General features: G+C 30.8%; 1 protein-coding gene across 2 annotated transcripts; it reads left to right on the top strand.

Moving 5' to 3' along the window:
- Positions 1–2,668: 2,668 nt before the first annotated feature.
- On the top strand, positions 2,669–6,701 carry LOC120089448 (ethylene-responsive transcription factor RAP2-7). Of its 2 annotated transcripts, XM_039046922.2 has the most exons (10): positions 2,672–3,765; positions 3,997–4,022; positions 4,186–4,216; positions 4,310–4,397; positions 4,519–4,664; positions 4,886–4,930; positions 5,042–5,142; positions 5,265–5,392; positions 5,577–5,690; positions 6,202–6,701. In XM_039046922.2, the coding sequence occupies exons 1-10, from the start codon at positions 3,242–3,244 to the stop codon at positions 6,481–6,483; spliced, it is 1,485 nt and encodes a 494-aa protein (XP_038902850.1). In that variant the 5' UTR covers positions 2,672–3,241; the 3' UTR covers positions 6,484–6,701. The 2 variants fall into 2 exon arrangements, with proteins under 2 accessions (XP_038902851.1, XP_038902850.1); XM_039046923.2 differs by lacking the exon at positions 4,886–4,930 and having other exon boundaries at positions 2,669–3,765.
- The last annotated feature ends 18,638 nt before the right edge of the window (positions 6,702–25,339 follow it).

Genomic DNA, 25,339 nt, shown 5'->3' on the forward strand with positions numbered 1-25,339 from the left:
GGTATGCAAATTGTAGTCCCACACCTCGGTATCGAAGTTTAAATTTTGAAAGAGAAAGAAAGACCTAAGTTAGCTAACATGTATATACATGATGACTTTATAGATTATCATTCTTATCACACACACAAAATAAGTTGTGACAAGTATCATATCAATATTTTGATTTTTCTTTTTTGTTAGTCACGTCTTTTTTAAATTATAAATTTACCATTCAACAAGTGCATAACAAATGAAATATTTTCCCATTTAGGTGGAAGAATAGTTCCTTCTAAAATTTCCGATAGAATTACTGTTTCAAAGAAAATAGAGCTCGCTTGTTTTGCATTTATCATCATGTTTCAATACTCGTTCCTTTAATACTTAGAAATCATAATTGCCAATTTCTTACATTTAATGTCATTTTTTTTAAAACAACATTTAATTTTTTTTAATGCTGGTCATTATTAATAGACTTTTTATAGTTCAATCGTGTGAACTAAAAAAATTAAATACCTGACTTCTTATATATGTGTCAAATGTAAACACATTAAAATGTGTTCAAATCGTTTAAAATGAGCCATATATGTTAGACAAATTATTTTAATTGAAAAAAATTCTGAAAATATTTTCCAATATAATAAAATATTAAGATAGTAAAATAAAAACCTTATGTCATTTTACTATATTGATAAATAAGCTGATCATTTTGTTATATATGAAAAGAGTCCTTTAATTAACGTGACCTTTTTTTAAAAAAAACAAGTTTTCGTTTATTAATAGTTTATTTTACTACATGATATCCTTAGCTTTAAAAATTAGGCGTCAGATGCCAAAATATGATCTTCAAGTGATAAAAATATTAAATTTTGTAATTTGGTGAAGAGAGAATTAAATTTACAAAATAATGAAAATGACTTTTATGTCAAAGATTGAGACTATAGAATAAAAAAGAAATCGAAAGTTTTAGTTTTAGATGACGTTAACTCATATGGTTAAAGTTTAGCTCTTTATCGAGATTAGGATGAGATAGATTTTTTTTAGCCTATGACTTCTTTTTTTTTATCCTACAACTTCTTTTTTCTAACTTTTGACGCATTTTGTGAGTTTCAATTTCACCTACCACAGTTTATTATGCTGTTCTCATGTTTATTTTTAATTAACTTTTGAAAATTTTAAAAATCTCAAACATATATTTATCTAGAAGATTTTTTTTTCATGTATAACACTTTATTAATGACCTTTTCCAAAAAAAAAAAACTTTAATAATGAGGTATAAAAGTGTCTAAATTAAATTTTAACTAAATATTAAAAAAGTATATATTTTTTTAAATATATATGTGTGTATGTATTATTATATTATTAATGTTAATAATCTACACGCATTTTTAGACAGAAAAAAAAAATACGAAATAAAAACTAAACTAAAAATTAAATCATAAAAGTATAAAGATTCATTTCAATTTAAAAATAGAAAATAAAACGTAAACCTTGAACCGGAACTGTCATCTAACTTGGCTATGACTTTGACTTTCGTATTTGTATGATGCAATATTATTATTACTATTATATGGTTTGGCTTAGGTTATATAAAATAAAACAAAAATAGTACATTTCTATTAAATCTTATTATGGACAATTCAATTAACACAACAAAGTGTGTTTTTAATGTAAAATATTAATTTATACTCTGAACTTTAGGTGTTGTATCAATTTAAATCCTAAATTTTAGGGATTATGTCAATTTGAACCTAAACTAATAATTATATCGATTAAGTCCCGAATTTTATAAGTGTATCAATCTAAATCCTTAACTTTTATAACTGTATCAACTTACACCCTATATTATATTTTATTTGGATACACTTATAAATGTTCAAGGTTTAAATTAATATATTTATGAAAATTCAGAGTTTAAATCGATACACTTATAAAAGTTTAAAGTTTAAATTGATATAATTATTAGTTTGTGGTTTAAGTTGATACAAATTCAAAAGTTAATGGTTTAAACTGATACAACCCCTAAAGTTTTTTTAAGGGTTAAATTGATAAAATTCTTAGTTAAAATTTAAATTGATACAATCCTCTGTTATAAATTGATATGTTTCCTTCAAAAAGATATAGAAATTCTTATAAATAGAAAAATTCAAAAAATATTTACATTTGATGACAAAAGAAAAAAATTCAAAAATATCTTGTACTTTTGAAACTTTTTCCTATAAATTATAAATATTTAAGCAATTCTTTACGTATTCAATTAACTTTGTTTAGTTCACGTATTCATTTATATCTGTTTGTTTGAATTCATAGAATTTCATGGAAAAAAAAAAGTTAATTCTATGATTCATAATTTTGTAATTTTTTGTTTTTATTTTTATTTTTTTGAGTTAATAAGTCATGAAAAGTGTGTTTTCGTAATAATCACGGAAAAGAAATGAACGGTAACAGATGGGGTTAAATATTAACTATCGAGCGGCCGTACGCATACACACGACGGCTACGTGTTGATTGGTTGGTTAGTTGTATAGACGGCTGTTCCCGTCTATGAAACACCGTGGAGAAATGCGTTGCAAAATAGAGGATTATTACCTTGGCAATGTCAAGTGTCCACCGGTGACCGAATGAACCGGTGATTTGTCTTGACAAAAGAAAAAAAAAATTGTTTATATATATTATTATTCCCTTGTTCGTAGAATGGGTCTGAAATGTTCCTTCACACGTCCCATCCTCTTCTTTCATCTTTCTCCGCCGTGGAATCACATAGTTGCCAATAATTTCACACTTCTCCGGTGCCAATTAGCATCGCCGGCGGAATGCGAAATGCTAACATCTCTCGAGCTTTTGCCGCTCGATTCTCACTTTGAGTGAGCTTCTTTGTGTTTTACTATTCTGTTGCTCCGGCGAACGGCGGACGGCGTCGTTTCCGACGGAAATCCGGATAGAAGAAGCTGGAAGTTCACTTTCTACTTTTACTTTTTCTACGGATTAATCTTCATTCCTCAAGTTTCCTCATATGAAGATCTTTTAGTAGTTTTCTTCGCTTGATTGTGTTTCTGGATTTTATTTTTTACTTTATCCATTCAAATTGATAGTGCGATTGGTTGTTTTAGTCTTTTGGTGGTTTCTGATAACGATTGATTTGTACTGTTCGATCAAACATGGTGATCGATGCTTAAATGTTGAATTGGATCGACTGCGAAGGTGTGTGGTAGGAAAATCTGAATAGAATTCAGGATTGGAAGCTTTGGGAAGAGATTAAGAGAAGATGTTTGATCTTAATCTCAATGTCGACTCGCCTGATGCGACTCAGAATGAGGGCTCCGTTGTGTTCTTTGAGAAGCTTCCTCAAGGCTCGGGGAACCAAATGGATGAATCAGGAACTTCCAATTCTTCGATTGTCAATGCGGATACCTCCAGCAATGGCGGCGATGACGACTCGTGCTCCACACGCGCCGGTGGTGAGCTCTTCACGTTCAGCTTCGAGATATTGAAGGCAGGAAGCGCGAACGACGTTGTTACGAAGGAGCTTTTTCCAATAGGTGGAACGGTGAATGCTGACTTCGGGATTCTTCAGGGGCATAACTCCGCCTCTTCTTCGTCAACCTCATCGAGGAAGAACTGGATCAACCTTGCGTTTGATCGAAGCGGATCGGCAGGGGAGGGGAGAGTGGTTCAGCCGGTTCAGCCTCAGCCGGTGAAGAAGAGCAGGAGGGGACCGAGGTCTCGGAGCTCGCAGTACAGAGGCGTCACATTCTACCGGAGGACTGGGCGGTGGGAATCTCATATCTGGTGAGTGATTTAATTGTGTACTTTTTAAATAATTGTTGAATAGTGTACTGGTTTGCTTTTGCCTCTTTCGTCAAATTCCAGTAGTCCTTCGTTCACTCAATTAACTTACCCTTCTGTTGAATTAATACGAATTTATTTGCCTGGTTTAATCAAATTTCTAATTCACTCCGTTGTATGCTTCATTAGTATATCTATTATCTTAACTTCTGTTGTTCAACTGTTCGTATGCAGGGACTGTGGAAAGCAGGTCTATCTCGGTACGACTTTGACTCGATTACTTCATTGTCTTTGATTTATGTTATTTATGGAAATTTTTGTTATCTACAGCATTTTCAGTTTTTTGTTATTTAAGGAAACCCTCATTAATATGTTCTATTGGGGCAAAATTCTAAAGAAGTTATAATTCTTCGGTTCCTGTAGGTGGATTCGACACTGCACATTCTGCAGCAAGGTAATTCTCATATCCATGGAGGAGAAAGCCCACACTTATTCCTATGATGTGCAAAGAATTCGTGTTTGACTTTTTGAACTTTTCTTAATTTAGAGCATATGATCGAGCTGCTATCAAGTTCAGAGGGGTCGATGCTGATATTAATTTCAATCTTAGTGATTATGAGGATGATCTGAAACAGGTTAACTAGAATCCCATCTCTTTTTTTTTCAACAAATTCGTATCATCATTGAATGACATGATTTAAGAATTGCTTTTCCCGATAATTTCCTGTATCCGCCTTTGATAACATTCTTGAACAGATGAAGAATTTAAGCAAGGAAGAGTTTGTTCACATACTTCGTCGCCAGAGCACTGGTTTCTCAAGAGGGAGCTCCAAATATAGAGGGGTGACACTGCACAAATGTGGCCGATGGGAAGCTAGAATGGGGCAGCTCCTCGGTAAAAAGTGAGCAATCATTTTATGAAATTGAAACGCATGCTTTTATTTTTATCTATTGGTTTAAGAGGCTTGTGAATAAATGTTATGTAGCAAATTGAGACTTGGTTTCAAGTCTCTATGGGTATTGTTTGTTCTTTCCTCACTTGGGAAAATAGAAATCTAAGATGCCTATTTCAAGAAGAAATGGGATGGTGTTTTCATCACGGAGGTTACAATCCTTGCTGCAGGTATATATATCTTGGGCTATTCGACAGCGAGGTAGAAGCTGCAAGGTCTTACAGCACAAATTTCACTCTACCTGAACTGATATTATTATCCTGAAATTTTCAACCTCAATAGGCATCCAACCAACCCGTCTCCCTTTTTATTTTTCTGGAAATTAGGGCTTATGACAAGGCAGCAATCAAATGTAATGGGCGGGAGGCAGTGACCAACTTTGAGCCTAGCACATACGGAGAGAGAATTTCTGAGGGCAGCAGTGAAGGTATATTGCAATAACCATATAGGCTTATGTATGGGTGATCTGGTAGTCACCAGTATCATATTTGGCATGCCTAGGAAGTTATTTCTCACTGGTATTTGATTTGTGTTCAAATTCAAATATAGGTGGGCGGAACATGCTCGATTTGAATTTAGGGATTTCGCCTCCCTCACTTAACAACTGCCCAAAGGATACTGAGGGGCATCTGCGGTTTCAATCGGGTCCTTGTTATGCTAATGACAGGAGCACAATGGTAACCACTAAACTAAGAATTTTTTGAAACATTCTAGTTTTCATAGAGTAACGAGATTTCCAAAACTTATATGTTCATGTACTCTTGTATGTTCATGTACTTTTCACTCTTCACGTAATGAACGACCGACACGATGTTTTTATAACCCGACTCTAAATTACATTTTGAATTGTGTGTGTTGAAGATGGAGAGCAATGCTGATGCAGCAGTTGGCGATCCACCTTTGAAAGGACCAGCAATGACATCGGAGCGTGTTCCCTTATGGAACAGTTTACAATCTAGCTTCTTTCCCAGTGAGGTGAGTTTCATTGATGTGATTCTAGTGTAGAGCTTAGTTTGACATTTCCAACTTTCCGCATCCAACTTCGATCGATTTTAATAATCCAAACAAATATGGTATCGATTTTATTGCATTTCATTTTCAGTTACCAAATTTATTCCATGAATAGTCGACTCCTCTTAAGTTTCTGCTGTACATCATATAGTATTGTGATTAAAAAAAAAAAGTACTTGATGTTTTGCCACTCATAGTGTCGAGCTCAAAGGATGAAGAATTTGACTTCAGCAATCATTGAACAGCTTAGTGGATAACATAGTACAATATTGCACGACTTATTTTAACCCTACACACACTTTATTCTTGTAAGCCCACTAGAGGAATGAATAGTCATACACTAAAGTACTGGAGGCTAATATTTGACCTTATGTTAGAAACTGTTAGTAATACATCACATGTTATAGCAAACAGGAGCTGAATTACATGGTGTTAATAAAATTTAAAGAGTGATTATCTAAATTTCCGCTTACAGGAAATCGTGACAGAGAAGAGACTTGCATTAGGTTCATCCCAAGGAGTCCCCCCCAACTGGGGATGGCAAATTCATAGCCAGGTTAATGCCACCCAAGTGCCACTGTTCTCTGCTGCAGCATCATCAGGATTCTCATTTTCAGCTACCCATTTCCCGGCTGCCATCCATCCGCTGTGCCGTCCGGGCTCGACCGCCCATAATCTCCATTTCTCTTCTGCCAAAGCTTCCCTCAACTCGCCTCAGTATCACCACCAGTTGAACCAACAACAGGCACCACCATAATCCTTATTCTTCTACATTAGAGGGTAACCAATAGTAAAATATGCTTCAATTGGTTATCTTCTTTTCATTTGTATGCTTTTATAAGTAATGATAGTTGATTTGCACTCTTGCTTGATTCCTGACTAAATAGCTCATTACAAAAATACTATGTTTGTTTCATATTCCTGTACCTGAAAAATATATATAATATGCTAATATAATACCTACTCTTGCATTCATTATTGTACAGCTTTGTCACACTTCATTTTTTCTCTCGTTTGTATGGTTAGGAAGTTTTTTGCATTTGTCAAATAGTTTTGAGTTCTCTACAAGAACTTGAAAGCAAGATTCTTGTCCTTACCATAGTCAAAATATTGAAGAGGAGCCCACAAATGACAAAACACTTCCTTTTTGGCACAAATTTTTTTTCTTTGTTTTGTTACCTTTTTACCCTCTTTTCCCTTTTGTATTGAACTTATAATTGTCAGTTGAACTAGGACTGTGATTCATGGTTTCCTTGTTAGACCTGCAGTTTCATTTATATGCTTTTGTGTCTGACTGCCTGCCTCTGCCTGTGTTTGTAAACAGTGAAATGCGGCCAAAAATGAGGAAACGTGGTGCTTTCATATTGCCTTTTGAATTATATAATTTTAATGAATACAGGTGGAGAATTTCAGAAGAAACCATTATATATTAGTTTTTGTGGATAATGTTTTTTTATTTCTTATGGCTGATGTTCGTTTGCTCTCTACTCTCTCTTAGTCTTATCCTTATATTGGAGGATTCTTTCGATTCATAAGGACTATAGTTATATCCTCTTTTCGGAGTTGAATTTAGACAAAATTACTTTTTTGACCCTAGATTTTGTAGTCTACTGGAGCCAGCTATCCTTCTCTGTTTGGGGCTCCAATTTTAATAGATCGTATTTCCAACTATAATAATCTATAATTAACTATAACTCGTTTGATAACCTTTTCGTATTTTGTTTTTTAGGTTTTGAAAATTAAGCATATTTTCTCTCTATTTCTTATAATGATTTGTATCTTTCTCAAGTACAATGGTTAAACTTTTAGCCAAATTCCAAAATCGAAAACAAGTTTTTTAAAGCTATTTTTTTAATTTTCAAAATTTGGCTTTGTTTTTTAAACTATTGGTAAAAATTAGATAACAAACGAAGAAATTTGGAGGTGAAAAATAGTGTCGTAGGCTTAATTTTCAAAAACAAATATAAAAAATTAAATGGTTATCAAACGGGGTCTATATTATTAATATTTCAAATCCCTCCTTGTTGTTGTGTCTACTATTTCCTACTCATCCTCTATTTTCCTCTTTGTTTCGGTGTTTACTATTTTCTACCCAAACTAAAATAATCTGTACCTCAAATATAGATTATTATAACATACAGACTATTATGGCCCACAAACTATAAAGTGCTCCAAACGCACCCTTAGTTCTAAAGTTTTGAGAAAATACCCACCATCTTTAATGACCAAATTGAGGTTAAAACAATAAATATACCTAGATACCAAATTAAACAAAACTCAATCTCATGGGTAAAATTGTAACATTTTGAAATCTATAAACTAAATTGAAACCAAACTCAAAACTTAACTAAATGAATAATATTTTGAAATTGACCAACCAAATAAAAACTAGATCCTAGACTACACTTTATTTTTCCTACAATTTATTATATGATCTGGAAATTTGGTTTTAGGGACTGAGAGGTTAATATAATATTTTATAGTTTTAAGTGTTGGGATTGATGTCCTTAATCTCGTGGGTCCTGTAGTTTGTAATTGTAATATACAAACAATTTATTTCTTTATAAAATATGAGATGTTTTATTTGACATTTAGTAGTATTAACCCACAAATTAATGAACTAACATCCAAAATTATCTTATGTAGCTTAAACATATATGTAAAGACATACAGGTGGATCATGTTTAAAGTGATAGCCTAAATGATCTGTGTAGTAGATGAATAAGGCTGGGTACCTTATCGTGGTGATATTACGAATACGACCTATTTTGTAGATGTTACAATTGTTGTAAAATGATCCAATCTTGATCATTCATGTAGAGACATGTGAGTAGGAGTGTTTATATAAATGAGTTTGTATAAGACCGGACTATGAAATGACTAATCTCATTATATAACACCATTTATAAAAAAGACTTACATTTCACCAGGATGACCATAGGTGACATGACCTGAATCCTGAGTGAGTCGTGAACTTCTGTTTGTGAAGGTGGTCCTTTGATTTGTATGGGTGAGAGTGGCCAAATCGCCGACTCAATAAACCTACCATTTTGGAATTAGGAACACAACTACATAAGACGGAATTGACTCATTCCCTGATGTCGAGGTAAGTAGATAGATTGCTCCTACAAGGGCTGATTCCATGGCTTGAACAATATGGCGCCACACCCTCTTTTGGCTCGAGAAGGGTTTGGTCATAGTTAGACTATGACTTATTGTTTATTAGAGAGATCAATGGTACTTGAGTTAGATGTAACTATAGGGGCAAAATGGTAATTTTGGTTAACTGTACTTACGAGCAATTTGAGAATGGTTATCGCACCGTTGACGGATTATATTCAATAGACACATAAATATATCTGTAATGCGAATAGTGTAGTTGTCGGTCATTAGTGGAATGACCGACAATTAACGGGATGTTGAATAATTTAATTAAAGGAGTTTAATTAATTATTCAAGTTTCATTGGAGCTTCAATCTACAAGTCCATAAAGTCTCCTATGTAGCTCAACAGGGATTTATGAGAATCAATTTTGGATATATAACATAATTATATATTATAACATGGTTATATATTATATAATTAATATAATGTATTTGATACATAATATAAAGTTTAATTAAGAGGAAATAAATATTTGTATATGATTCAAATATTAATTATGTGAATTAGATTCATATAATTAAATTTAGTATAAATGAGATTTATATTAAATACTATGTATTAATGATAATTAAAATTATATGTTATATTGTATTTGATATATATATATATATATATATATATATATATATATATATATATTAAAATTAATTTAATTTAATTTTAAATTTAAATTTAAAGAGAAGAAAATAACTTCACTCTCCTTAATTCTCTCTTAAACTCATGTAGTGAGTGAGAGATAGTTTGAGAGTGGTGATAATCTTCTTCATTGAAGATTTTTGTAACAGACTTGGTTTTTTGAGATTTCTCTGAAATTTCCCAAAAACTTCTCTTCTTCTCTTAATAATTTTCCCTCTCTTCCAAAATCTCAGAGTCCCACATCTCAATTTTTGTTTCGTCCGTTACGGAATTTCATAGTTCCTTTAGGTGAGTTTGGCTAATTTTTAAGTAGTTAAAAGTTATTTTAAAAGTTGCATTTTTTTTAATTATTTTAGAAGTTATAGTTTTAACTAAAAGAAAAAAATAAAATAAATATTGTAAAAATCCAAATATTCTTGTTATATATAAGTTAGTTGATAATAAATTTGTAATGGGTTGAATGTAGTTTCATAATTTTAAAACCTAATTTTATTAGGTAATATCGAAAATTTTAATGATTATATTTTATATTGAGTTGAAATGGTAAATATTTGACATGAAATTAAAAAATAATGAAAGAGATCACATGGATGATTAAAATTACAATACATAGAATGCAATTGAATTTGGCAAAGGAGTGACATTTATTACCTCAAAGAAATTTTTTTGGTATTCTTCAAAGAGGAAAAAAAAAAGAAATAAGTGTTTTAATAAATTGAATTTTCATTATATGAGAATATCGATATTTATAAAAAAAAATATTTTAGGCACATCTCACAATATCAAATTTTGATGTTTTACACCAACTATTTTGATTGCGTTCATACATGAATGGATGAGCCAAATTCGATGTAATCACGTCCATTCAAACAGACATGTCCCGCTAGTAAATATTGTAACTATTCAATGTTTTTCTCTCAACAAACACCTCAATTTGAAGAGTCACATCATATTAATAATGATCGAAGAGTAATTATAAATTTGTTATAATTATAAAGGTAAAAGAGGAAAATAAAGATTCTTTATTTTTCAATGACCCATGAAATTTAAAAGTTTTTGAAAAAATGTATTTAAAAAAGTGTTAAAAACACACACATATAAATTATTAAAATTAAAATACACATATAATATATATGAAATGAAAAGTTTCAAATTAGAATATGATAAATAAGTGGCATGATAAGATGATTTATTATTTCATGAGTAAATCTTTAATATTCTTAGAAGAGATTAATTCTAAGAGAAAAAGAAATAAATAAGTAATTAATAAATAGGGCGTAGATTATAGAAAATCTCAATATAAACATTTTAGAGACAATATTTTACCATTGGAGTGTAATTCAGCATTCAATAAATATATAAAAAGTAGAAAAGCGCGCCTTCACGTATTATATACTTTACCAAAACAATGGCTTTATTGTGAGAAGAGTGATGTCCATGGACATGTTCAAACACGTACATTGCATTCATCAATCTCAATCTCTACAAATTTCACTATCGTTTCATGTGAACTTGTCGAATGACCAACGTTGAATACTATCGTAGTTTTTCTTTGAGACTTTATCATGCATAAAAAAATAGCAATATGAAGAACAAAACATCCCATCTTAATTAATTTAAATGAAAATTTAAAATAAATAAATAAGAGAATAAACAACATCAAACTCCACATTCTAAGATTTTCTTAGTTACCACACTCCAAAATAGCAAACTAAAACTTTGATAAATAAATGATATTGTAAGAGAATTCTTTACTGACGAGTGATTCAATGGAAAAATAGTTTATGGAAAAAAAAAATAGAGATAAAGAACGAAAAGAATATTTAATCAAATGAACTTTAATTATAAGAGAATCTCGAACATTTTAGGTAAATCTCTATTGATAAATTATGATATTTCACATCTACGATTTGGATCGCACCCATATATGAATGGATGTGTCAATTTAATATATAACCACCTCTATTTGAACATTATAATTTGTAACTATTCGATGAAAGGTGAAATAGGAATTCATTAAAATTGTAACAACAAAAGAGAAAATTAAATATTCTTCTTTATAATCTCATCTATATCTTTTTTCACGGTGTTATAGTTGTATAATTTTTTTTAGAAAAAATGTCTGTTCATGCATTTAATTTGTCTCTGTTTTTCCCCTTAAAAGCAAGCATTGTTTTAAAGAAATAATATTTTTTAGAGTCTTTTTTCCCACATCTTAAAAGCACTTTTTTAGGTTAATTAATATAAAATTTGATGATGATAACTAAAATTTTAAATGAATATTTTGAAAATTGGTAAGCAAACTACTGAATGGATAGCAACACTCCTTCGTGGCATCATCTCCTCTTATGAAACCAATTCCTTTTTATCGCATCGTTTTGGAGCACTTACTCTTTTTAATAATATTTGAAGCATTATTCTTCCTTATATAGCTGTTTATGTCACTATATGTCTCCTATTATTTATGACACTAAATCAATTTAAAATAATAATAATAATAATAATAACTCAACCAAGTTTTATACTCCTTATGTTAGAGGATCAGTTAGGGCATTGATTTTGAAAAGTATAAAAATGATTATGAGGCAATTCTAATCAAATTAGTGTTGATAAAATAACACTAATTGTATATTAACTTTTAAATAATCACTTTTTTATTTATTTTTTATGAACAAAATGAAGTCATTAATAGATTTCTTAAAAATATGCCTCCCACGAACAAATTCCTGCATACGTGCTCAAGTAATCTTAACTCTTTTTACTTTATAAATTACTACTTTGTTTTTTTAGTATTTTCTGATGTCAAAATAATTTTGTAGTATGATTTTTGGATTATTTTCTTATTATATGTTTTTATTATGATTGAAATAACATTTGATTGGTGATTATTTATTATAATAATGGTTGATTCTCAATCTTATTCTATATTTACTTAAAAGTGGTTTTCTTTTTATATATGGGTGATCTCGTGTTTTTACCTTTTACTATGTATCAAGTGAGTCAATTGCCTTTTCAATATTTATATTAAAAAGTAATTATCATAAATTTGGTTCTTGAATTCCAAATGTCATTCTAATTTAGTGTTTGTAGTGGTACATGTACTTTAAACAAGCCTTAAATTTAGTCCATGTATTATCAATAAATCTTAAGTTTAGTTCTTCAAATCTTGATTACAACAGCAATAACGTCACTAATATGTGCATATGGCCAATTACTAACTCCTAAAATTTGGATACACATCAATTCTCAAGCTCTACTATTATCGGCTATATTCAAAAGAAATTGAGGTTGAATCATATTTCTTTTAATCTTCTCTTTTGATGTAAAGAGTGAAGTAAAAATATATATATTTTGTCAAAATTGGTTAAACAATAACAGTAATTTATATGTAAGAAAAGACACGATAAATATATATTAAAAGTTTATAAAGGAAATGCTAATAAAAACTAATTCTTTATTTAAGTAGATCAATAATGAGTTAATAATATAAATAAATTTTTAGTTTTTTTTTTTTTTTTATTTTTATTTTTAAATACAATGAAGATGGACTATTCAAACTACATGTCTCTTGATACTAACATATTTTATATATTAGTTAACTTTTAAAAGTAGAAACTTAAAACAAACCAACCAAAATGGTATTTAATAAGGAAAAAATGGAGGGATTTATAATTTTTTTTTTTTTTTTTTTTTTTTTTTTTTTTTTTTTACAAAAGTATTGTAAATAAAATATGGGGTGGATAAATTGAACCTTAGATCTCGAGGTCAATAGTATAATTACTATGTCAATTGAACAACTGAATTACGCTTTTATTGACGGATTTTATAATTTTAATAGAGAAATATGGTACGAACTAAAGAAACGAGAAGAGAGTAATAAATGGAATGAAATAATTAGAGAATAAAAACCCGTGAATTAAATGAAATTAGTACATTGTGAAAATTAAAGGAAGAAAGTGGAGCCATGTGAGCATGAGAGTGACAGAAATGAGATTATTAGTCTTATTAATATCATTATTATTTTGAAATGGAGATTACTAAATGTTATTTATTAATGTTTTATAAACATTTAGAGCAATGAACTCATGAAATAAAATATGATGTTAGTGTTTACTATATAGTGTTGGGCCTTTTATGTCTCTTAATCTCATTGTAGTGTCAAATCAATCATATCTCTCTCTCTATTGTATTGGCTGCCATTTCCCAATCTTCCATCTTCTTGATTATGACCTCACTCTAAATCATTCCAATTTTACCTCAATTAACCATTCACCCCTCTTTTTTTAATTATAAAAATCTTTCAATCTTGTCATTTGTTTCAGAGTGTAATTATACTTTTGAGAATTTAATTATTCTTTTGAGAACATTTGATGCGCAGCATTGACAATTATTATAGAAAGAGAATAATTAGAAGAGTTGATGTGAATAGCGATGTGAGAAATATGAATTATTGTAAATAACGAGATAAACCAAATAGTGGTAGTTTTTTTTAACCCATCCAACCCAACTTAGGAGGTCAAATACCTCTGAATGTTTTTAAATTATCTTTAAAATAGAAATCATTTAAAATTTCGAATAAAAACTGGGATTGAAAATGATTTAGCTAGTAATAACCTAATATTATGGAGCAATCTAAACATCTGTTATAAAACATTCACACAGCATTCCAAATTTCAATTTTCGTTCAAAAAATTTAAATGATTCCTACTCCGATGTAGTTTTGAAATATTTATGAAAGATCAAAGGTAATATTGGAAGTTTTTTATAAGTCTAAGGAGAATTTTTATGCAAATGACAAAATTCAATGGTATTTAAATATATGACGTTAACACTCGGATTTCGTTTGGTTTCACTACGAGTGCCTAGTAGTCTTGGCCTCCAACTTGCTTTTCCTTGGTTTGGTCTAAACATTCTCCAGTTGACCTGCGTGGGAGATTCTCGCACCAGTGTGGTGTAGAGTGAAACACATTCAAAAAGTATGTTTTTAGGTTTTGAATTTTGTTGGTTTTATTGTTAATTTGTATTAGTCGATGCACTTTTGTGTTTAATTTGTAGGAATCAAGCATTTGGATCGGAATGGGTTATTTTGAAATTAAAAGAACGGGTGAAAGTTAATGAAAAGTGGTGATTCTATATCTTTTTTATCTTGAACTTCTAATAGAACCAGGAGACTAGCTATAGATCCTGCACGCTTCCCTAGGACAAAAATAGGCGTGAAAACTACGTGGGTGGCACTATCAGATGTTTTATTATACTGCAATTTGGAAAAATAATTAACAAAATAGGGTACTTTTAAAAATATTTAGAAATTTATGGTAGTGTGGCAACCTTTTTAGAAGTTCGAGGGTCAAAAACATTTAAAAATGACATCGAATCTTCAACCTTCGACATGCTCCTCGCCTGCCTGTTTGCCGATATCGAGACTTGAAGTCTCGACCTATATAGGTCGAGTTTCCATCACTCAACATGATGCCCCTCCCACTTGCCAAGATTCCTTGTCGTCTGCCGGACTTGCAACCCTTCTCGAGACTTGAAGTCTCGATCTGTCCCATCTACCTTTAATCCCCTCTTTAATCAATTCTCCTACTCACACTCAGCTCACCTGCAGCATTGAATTCGTAGGTTGAGTTGTCAAAACTCTACCTATGTGCTTTTAAACTGAAACATCCCTCACTCACTTCTTCACATTACTTTCTTTCTCTTATCCTCTCAGATTACTCTCACTCTCACTCTCTTCTTATCGTTCCTCTCAAATTATTCTCACTCTCTTCATATTATTCACTTTATCTCACTCTCTTCTTATCTTTACTTTCTACCCGCACGTTTTCCCCTCTTCTTCTTCAAAAACTTGTTACTAAATCCCCTTATTTTATACATTCATCTATCAAATTGTGAGATTTATATATTTACTCTACTAAATTTCTATTTTTTTAAAATAATTATAAATTTTGTTCCTATTCTCATCTTATTATTTTTTTTTTATAGTTTTTATTGTTGTTTGGGAAACAAAGAACCAAAAAAAAAAAAATAGAGAAACCGTTATCACTTCGAAGAAAAAGAAATAGGTCCGCTTTTTATTTTTAATACTTTTTTATATTTATATTATGCTAGATATATCATTTTAATTCCTTGTATATTGATGCTAGTAGTTTTTTAATATTATTTATATATTGATGTTAGTAGATCTACCATGTTAATTTTTTTTAATAGTTGTTGAATTCAAGAATATTTATATTGATATTAGTAGTTTTTTCTCTATAGTTTAATATTATTATTTATATTATGTTAGATCTAACATGTTAATGTTTTCTTTTGCATTTTACACAATATTAGAATTTTTTACGTTTGACTTTTCTTAAAAAAAAAAAAAGTTAATATTATTGTTTTTTTTTACTACAATATTAGTTATTTTGTTAGTGTTAGTTTTTTAGGTTTAGAGTTCTTTGGAAGAAAATTTAGTATTAGAGTTTTAGACATTAGGTTTTCTTTGTTTTTAATTTTAAAAAAAAAATCCTAATTGAATGAAATTTTTATACTGTTTGATTTTTTTTTTATTTAAAATGTTTAGCTTTTTTTTCTATATTTAATAAAAAAAATTATTGATCTGAGTGATTTTTTTATATATATTTCTTATAATATTTGATTTTTTTTAGTATTTAAGTGTGATGTTTAGAGTTTTTTTTGAGTTAAAAAGTTTAGTATTTTTTTGTTTGTTTTTAATAAAAATTCCTAATTTAATGAATTATTTATACTATTTGATTTTTTTATTTAACTTTGACATTTATAATTTAAAAAGTTTAGTTTTTTTTATTTAATATAAAATTATTAATTTGAATGATTTTTTTTAATATACTCCTTATAATATACTATTTTTTTTTAAGCATTTAAGTTTGATGTTTAAAGTTTTTAGTAAAAAAGTTGAGTAGTTTTGTTTGGTTTTAATAAAAAAATTCCTAATTGAATGAATTTTTAATATTATTTGATTCTTTTTTATTTAAATTTGACGTTTATAGTTTAAAAAGTTTAATGTTTTCTTTTTGTTATTTAATACAAAATTAGTAATTCGAGTGATTTTTTTATATATTTTTTATAATATTCATTTTTTTTAGTATTTAAGTTTGTTGTTTAAAGTTTTTTTAGTTAAAAAGTTGAGTATTTTTTGTTTGTTTTAATAAAAAAATCATAATCTAATGAATTTTTTATACCATTTGATTGTTTTATTTAACTTTGACGTTTATAGTTTAAAAAGTTTAGTATTTTTTATTTAATACAAAATTATTTATGTGAGACATTTTTTTATATATTTCTTTTTTTTTTTTTTTTGTATTTAAGTTTCATAATTAGTAAAATAATTAGTAATGTATTGTTGGTCTTTTTTTGTTTAGAAAATGATAGTTTGGGATTTATATTGTTTACAAATGGTGATATAATTTGTGTCAGACGGTTTTAGGAACGGAGCCTATTTGGTGCCCGAAATGGCTTCCGGGACTTCGGGGCCCACTTTTTGTTCTCGAACCTTCCAGATGGAGTTGATGGAGTTGATTATGATCGACCACCATGTGGGGGGTTTAGCATAAATGTGAATAGTAAGCTTGTTTTTTAACAATTTATTGAAATGGTAGAGATGTCACTTGGTGTAGATGTCAGAGTAAAGTTAGAAATAGTATATTGACATCCTAATCTAACATCATCAGGATCAAGATTTATGTCAATCCTTATTCATAATGAACAAGCAATGAAATTGATGTTCTCAATCGCGATGTCACTCTCGAATTTAGTGCATTTATATGTTAATGTGAGTAGGGTAGGGTTGTATATAAACTTAAATGCACAACCCTTTAGTCAGTTTTAAGATCCGACTCGATGTATTAACCTTGACCCGGAATTAGTTGCACCACCCTGTGATTATGAAGATATGGTGTTAACAATTAGTACATGGATTTTGGAATAGAAACATACGAAGAATTTAAGGAGTTGGATTTTGATGGTCGTGAACATGAGTTACCTTCATATACATTCAATGATTTGGATATGAATGTAGTAGATAGCATTCGAGAACACGACCCAATTGTAGCCCTTGTGGATATTGACAATACCCAATTATATATAAGGGGATGATTAGTTTGTAGCCCTTGTGGATATTGACAATACCCAATTATATAAGGGGATGATTTGTCAAGAAAAATCAATTCTACAACATGCAGTCAAGTGTTTTGCTATTAAGTACCACGCACCATATGAGGTTGTGGAATCGTCACTGACGATTTGGGCAATTCGGTGTAAGAAGTAAAAAGAATGTTGCAATTGGAGACTTCGTGTAACAAAGGAAAAATTGTATGGCTTGTTTGAGATCACTAAGTATGTTGAGTAATATACATAGTTTTATTTAGAACTTAGTCAAAGTCATGTGCAGTTAGATTCTTCGATGATTGCACTAGAGTTTTGTGATGTCGTAAGAGAAAAACCGTTTACCAGCGTTGCACAACTACAATTTGACGTAAAAACAAAATTTGGATTTCATATTCCTTACCATAGGGTGTAGGAGGGAAAAAGAAAGGCATTGGCTAAAGTATTTGGTGACTGGGACAAGTCATACAAATTGTTACCCATGTGGCTATATATAGTTAAGCAGACCAATCTCGGAACGTGTGTGGAGTGGAGAGTAAAGGAAATTCCAACTGAAGTACGTGTCATCCTTACTTCTATATTTTGGGTATTTGGTCCTTGTATAAAGGCTTTTAGTAGATGTCGGTCAGTGATTCAAATAGATGGTACCTACTTGTAGCAAATATCGAGGAAAGTTATTGATTGTTACATCAGTTGAATCGAAGTTGTATGAGTTTTTTTTGACAATATTGGTGTTGAGCAATGGACTCATACACATGATAGAAGATTCGGATATAAGTGGATGACAAAGAATCTATCAGAGCAGAGTCCTCAAAAGAGCTCGAATGTTGCCGATAAATGCTCTTGTTCAAATAACATTTTTCAAATGCGTAAATTATTTTGAAGAAAGAAGAAAAGAAGTAAGAGTTGCTTTGGAGTGTCAAGATAAATATACCCAGTAATAATTTTATTTTTAGTAATCAACATTTGTTTCGAATATATTTATAATACTAAGTGAGTAAATATTCAGATATGCACATGTAAAATTTTTGAAATGGGCTGCAAGATCTAGTAAACATAAAGTACAGTCATATGATCAATGTGAATGAGTGTTTCATGTGAAAATCGGGCATTACAACCTCAATGCTAAAGGAGGGAATATTTAAATACTGAGGCTAAATGGGTCCGAGCGATACTGTTAAATTGAAAATGTTTGGTATTCCATGCTCTCATTTTATGACGGTTTGCTCATGTTTTTAACATGAGCTACGAATATTTTATTGAGGAAATATACGTTGCATGCTACTCTCCTCAATTTAAACCTATACTGCATGAAGATTACTGGATTACACACTCTAATATGTCTGTCTTACATGCTGACCCATTGTTGTTGAGGAAACATGGTAGATCAAAGAGTTCACGATACCATAATGAGATGGATTAGACAGAACCAAACGCTTAAGTATGGTGTGGATTTTGTAACCAATTAGGTCATAATCGAAGGAAATGTTCTTTGTTACAAAGACAGACTCCAGACAGTTAGGGATTTTTATTGTTAATAATTTTATCTTGTAAGTAATTATTTTATTGTGTAATTAATATTCTTATTGTGTAATTAATTTATTGTTGTAATTTATTAAGTTACATTATTTTTATGTTTTACTCGAGACATTTTTTTAGATCATGGTTTTAAACTCTAGACCGAATGACTATGATGTGTTATACGATCAACTATTCATCGATCATCAAATGTATAGGAAGATCGTACCATAGGCGAGTTATATTGTAGACGTTAACATGTGGTTGTTCATCACACTATCCCACTCCACGCTAGAATACGACCATTACTTCATACATCCAGATTTTATGGAGTGGCTACCTTAGGATTCCTTCAGTTAGATTGGCATATCATCACTACACTGATTGAGAGATTGAGGCCTGAGATGCATATATTTCATATGCCTACTGAAGAGTGCACTATCACCTTAGAGGACATAGAAGTCTTGTTTGGGTTACCAGATGACGGTGACCCAGTTATCGGAATAATGTATGATGATTGGCTAAATATCTATCAAATGTTATTCGGTGTGCCCCCATTCTGTTAAAATTAAAGGATTGAGGTTAAATTTAACATGGTTAGGGGCACAATTTCGTGAGCTTACTGACGATGCAAACAAGGAAGTTGTCATGAGATATACGCAAGCATACATACTATAGATGATGGGTGAAAGTTTGTTTTCTGAATAATCAAAACATTCCATGCACTTAATATTCCTGTCATTGCTAGCCAACCTTTATGATGCGGAACGGTATTCTTGAGGTGGAGTATGTTTGGCATGGTTGTATAGACAGTTATGCAAAGCAACAAACTTGGCATTCGTGAAATCGTTGGGCCTCTGATACTTTTGCAATTATGGGCTTGGGATCTATTTCCATCAATGGCTCCACAGCTCTAACACGTCAATGATGCTTAATTAGCTGGACGAGCTTACGATTCTCGTTATGTTATTTTAATTCAATTTAATTTAACAATTATTTTTATATGACTGGTCTAGTTAATTTAAAATCTAAAATATTAATTTAATAATATAGGTGGAGAGATAAAGTTTGTGTAACTAGGTCAATTACACATGTAATTAGCTAGTATAGATACATGTTTGATCTGTTTCAACCTGATCAGGTACATTAATACTGAACCTGATTGATTTTTTATTCATATTTTTAATGTATTTGTCTTTAACATTTTTTAATATAATATTTTATGTTTCAGATTATTTGGGAGCCTCACAAAGCTATCATGGACACTTTGCCCAAAATCTGTACAAACGATCAAGACATATGGTGGACGATAAGTCTTCTCATATGTTTTCACATTGGTGAATGACATCTTTCTGTTAAGGTGATCAGATAATTTGGTTCCAGCCGGATGTCCCATCGCCTTGTAATACTGAACTCCTATTGCATGACATCAATCTAAGAACTGAAGATTAATCTAAAAAAGTTGCACATTTGATAGTGCGATGGCACTATCGTACAAGGTTTATTGCAATGTGGATTTCAATTGGGTAATTTGATAGGAATGCAACTCAAAATTACATCAATTGGCACAATAATATTACAATGCACTACCTTACTCGTGTGGGAGCAACTATGGGTTATCAGGTACATAATTAAGTATTGTCTAAGCATTTTTAATTTAAGTTTATTTTAAATATTGTCTAATTGTTTTATAATTCATAAAGATCGAGCAACAACAGTCTTCGTGATGTTGCAAATGATCCAAACCAAGTTCTTGCTATATGCAGTGATAACGAGGGCTATATGGAGAAGAAACATTATATGTACAATATACCTATTGCTCCTCCACCAGTTCCTAGACGTAGGGTATCTGCTCGAGTAGAAGAATATGAATTTGATGAGGTCACCCACAATGTGGAAGAATTTCCTCCTACGACGCTGACGCAGAACTAGACTGGTTATGTTAGTCTGATGATGATGCCAGTATTTGGTTCAGGATATTATGATTCAGAGTTCGGTCTATCATCTTTATACATGCATGGACATAGGCGCGGCCATGGAGAGCATAATGAATATTTATATTATGAGCATCTGCAAAGGTACCAAAACCACTAGAGCAACATCAAGAGAAACCAAAGCAACATTAAGAGGAATCAGAGCAACATAGAGTTCAAAGTCGACAATGACAACCAACTCGAAACCGACGACATCCGCCTTGTAGGACATATTGATTTTTTATTAATAAACTTACAATATCCATCTAATTTTCCTAGCACTATCCCACTGCTTTAAAATTCGCAATTTGTAATTTGGTCATAACTTTTGATTTGGGAATTATAGGCAAATGATCACTTGTTTTCTTCGTTTTTCATTCTTTATTCACCTATAGCATTAGACTTTAGATTTGCTTTCATCTACTTTCGATAATCAAGTCAAATAGTGACGATTTTTATCTTTTATTTATCCAATTCGTACACAATTTAGAAAAAAAAAATTGCATAAAGAAGGTTTGCAATGGTTCTCATCATCAAATTTTGAAGTATTTGAGGTATAGAGAGGGAGTTTAGAGCAGAATATGAAGTCTCTTTGTTCCCAAAATTAATATGATCGAAGATCATTGGAGGGCCAAATCTATCCCGATATGTGATCAGACGCCGTATAATTCTCTCTTTCCCTCTTGTATCTTGGATTATTTTCTGTATTTTACATTTTTTTTTCTATGGTTCTATCTATGGAAGTCATGTTAGGTTAAATTTCCCATTGTTCTAGGGCTAAATAGATTTTATAGATTTTTGTTAAAAACTTTGTGATTCTTGAATGTTTATTTATACTAATGTTTTCTAGTATGACCATTCTTAATGCTTTGGAATACTTGGACAATATTTGAACGATTTCATGATTTAAATCTTTCTTGATAAAGTAGGCCTCAGATTAGATCATGCATACTAGATTATCATTTGAACGTACGAGATAGTCTAGTAACAGTAGAAGTTGTTGATGAAGAGTCTTAATGTGTTGATTAATTAATTTAGTTTCAAGAGATCAGTAATTAGTAATTAGGTGAAAGAAAAGATTGATCTTGAGAAGGATAATCCGGATAAAAATGTTAATTAATTCAAGAGTCAAAGAAATTGATTAATAATATCATTAATGAAGTTTATTCCCTAGAACGTCTCTTAGTTGACAATCTCTATAATCGATCAATCTTATTGCTTTCTTAGTTTAGTTTAGATTAGTTTTCATCACATTTCGGTTCCCTAAATAAAATTCAAAGAATATTTGAATAACTAAAAGTATCAAACCAATTTACTATAGGGCGATACTCGGTCTCTTGTCTATTTTACTATATTATAATTTGAAACATGCACTTGCGCGACATCATCGAACCTACTGCACTTTGATACCTAAGTTTTTACAAAGAATGACTAATTCAACTAAACACAAAAGAAGTAAGATCGAGTCTCTCCTTTAAAAATTACTTGCTCCCCCCAGTTGGGGTGGATTTATAAGTCTATCCTCTGACATACATATATGGTTACATGTGATGGCAGTGGTGTTAGGGATGTTTTTAGTGCTAGAGGTTACAGAGTGTCAGTCCAAAATCTAACTTGGTTATTTCTTATTTGTATATATTTATTGACTCGACTGGTTGGTCCAAACCCTGAGGTACTAACATTTCTCATTTGGGACACATGCTCCCCTATTCTTCCTCTTGGTATCTTGTGGGTTTGAGACACACTAGTGGGTTTTAGGTCTCATTTCATTTTAGTTCTTAGATTTAAAAAAAAATAATAATAATAATCTCTATACTTTTGATAAATCTTTAAAATATTAAATTATACATAACACTCATGACTTTTTTTAGTAGGTATCAACTATATCTTGCGCTTTTAGAAAGCTTTATTTTAACCCTTAAACTTTAAAATTGTTTCAAGAAACCATTGTCAAGTTTTTTAAAGACGTGTATGAAAGGATTGAATTTCAATGCAGAAGTGTGTGAACATCGATACCAACGATTTTGATTTTTGAAAATCAAGAAAAATAGAGAGAACATACAGTACATGATAAACAACTTAAAACATGCTTTTACAGAGGAAACGGAACCTTAGCCTTGAACATTATCTTCAATGAATTTCCTTTCCACAGTATGAATCCTTCCACAAACAGAAGTTTTCTTCCATGAACAAGAATCAAGATACCACCACTTAGCAACCTTGTTTTTCTCTGACAAAAATCTGGATTGTGGAATCCGTATTTTTGGAAGAACAAAAGGGAATGGAAAAGATTTACAGAAAAACTCTTCTCCGTAAAGTTAGATGAGAGATTGAGAGAGTACTTTGCAAAGAGAACTTTTCTCACATAAAATACATATTTCCTATATTGCAACATTGTATCTTCATACAGAAATATGGAGGGGAGTTACAAATCCCCTCTTTAAACTTCCAATTCCTTTTGGGAGTTACATGAAATTTAATTAAATCACATTTAATTATAACAAATTTATTTTAATTAATTAATTATCCTATGTTTAATTAAAACATTATTTGGATCACATTGAAATAATTATCTTTCATATAATCTATAATTTATTGTGAATCTCATTCATATTAAATTTAACCTATAGTTTCTATGTGAATCTCGTTCATATAATTAATATTTGAATCTTATTCAAATATTTATCTCTCTTATACTTTATAGTTAAATTTTGAATCGTATTCAAAATTAACTTTTCACTATAATGTATTCATACACATTATATTAATAGTTTCTCATACAACTAATTTGCATTCCCTAATATAATTTGAACCACTCAAATTATTCCAAAAGTAATTGATCCTTGTTTTACCCTTAATGAGCTAATAAGGAGATCTTATAAACTTATAGATTAGAAACTCCAATTATTCGAAATTAACTAATTAAACTTTTTAATTATGTTTATCAACATTCATTAAATGTGAGTCACTTCATTAAAGACCCACAACTGCACTTTTCGCACTGTAGATAGGGTTGGTAACGGGCGAGGTGGAGCTGGGGAGGATTCTCCATCCCTGTCCCCGCAGGAAAATCCATTCTCATCTCGTCAATTGAAGGCGAGGATGAGGTCAAGAATTTCCCATCAAGGAATCGAGTCCCTGCGGAGACCCATCTCCGAGTTAATTTTTTTAAAAAAAATACAAGCAATTAAATAAAAACAAAGAGTAAGTTAAATAAAAACAATTAAACAATAAAAATAAAACAAAGAGAAACAAAAGTAAATTAAATTGTTTTTTTAAAAAAAGTAAATACAGTTTTAAAAGCAAAATAAAAAATGACAGTAAACACTTAATACACAATACAGAAACACACAACATTAAGGGGGGAAAACTAGAAAATAAAAACTAAAAACTAAAAAAAAAAGATATTACTGTTATATAGAACATAGTAACTTAGATATATATGTTGGGGTTGATGCCCTAAAGTCTCGTGTCCTATAGTTTGTAAACAGTATGTACGAACACTTGTGTTGTTAATATATGATATTTACTTCACATCTTGTATTTTTCTCGGTTAATTGTTTTATTTACTTTACCACAAACTAATAAACATAAAATCCCTGGTTATCTGTATGTGACTCAAACATATATGTGGTGACATATAAGTGGATCATGTTTTGAGTGATAACCAAAATGGTCTGTAGTAAATTGATAAAGGAGGAAAACCTTATCCTGGTAACGCTACGAACACGACCCGCTTTGTGGAATGGCCACAAGTGTTGTGACTTGTCACATATGGTCTGATCCTGATCATTCGTGTTGGGTACATGCGAGCGGGGGTGTCCTATATAAAGAGTTTGTATAAGACCTGACCACGAAGTGTTAACATCTTGTTATATAACACCGTTCATGACAGAGACTTCATTTCACTAGGATGACCATAGGTAACATGACATCAATCCTAAGTGAGTTGGAAACTCCTGCCATTGAGGGCGGTTCTTTGATTTGTATGGGTGCGAGTGGCCAGGTCGCCGATTCAAACCTACCATTTTCGAGATTCGTCTGATTTGGGAGCTGGGAACTCAGCTACACAAGATGAAATTCACTTCTTCCCCGAGGTAGGGGTAAGTAGATAGATGCTCCCTTAAGGGCTGATTCTAGGGCTTGAACGATGTGGCGCCACACACCTTCTCTTGGCCCGAGGTGTTCACACAT

The sequence above is a fragment of the Benincasa hispida genome, chromosome 10, assembly GCF_027475165.1.
Source record: "Benincasa hispida cultivar pf3 chromosome 10, pf3_genome.v1.1, whole genome shotgun sequence".
Lineage (NCBI taxonomy): Eukaryota > Viridiplantae > Streptophyta > Magnoliopsida > Cucurbitales > Cucurbitaceae > Benincasa > Benincasa hispida.

Coding starts and splice junctions, on each gene's coding strand:
- LOC120089448 (XM_039046922.2), top strand. CDS start 3,242: ATGTTTGATCTTAATCTCAATGTCGACTCGCCTGATGCGACTCAGAAT. Junction 5,143..5,264: donor TTCTGAGGGCAGCAGTGAAG/GTATATTGCAAT, acceptor ATTCAAATATAG/GTGGGCGGAACATGCTCGAT. Junction 5,691..6,201: donor CTAGCTTCTTTCCCAGTGAG/GTGAGTTTCATT, acceptor TTCCGCTTACAG/GAAATCGTGACAGAGAAGAG.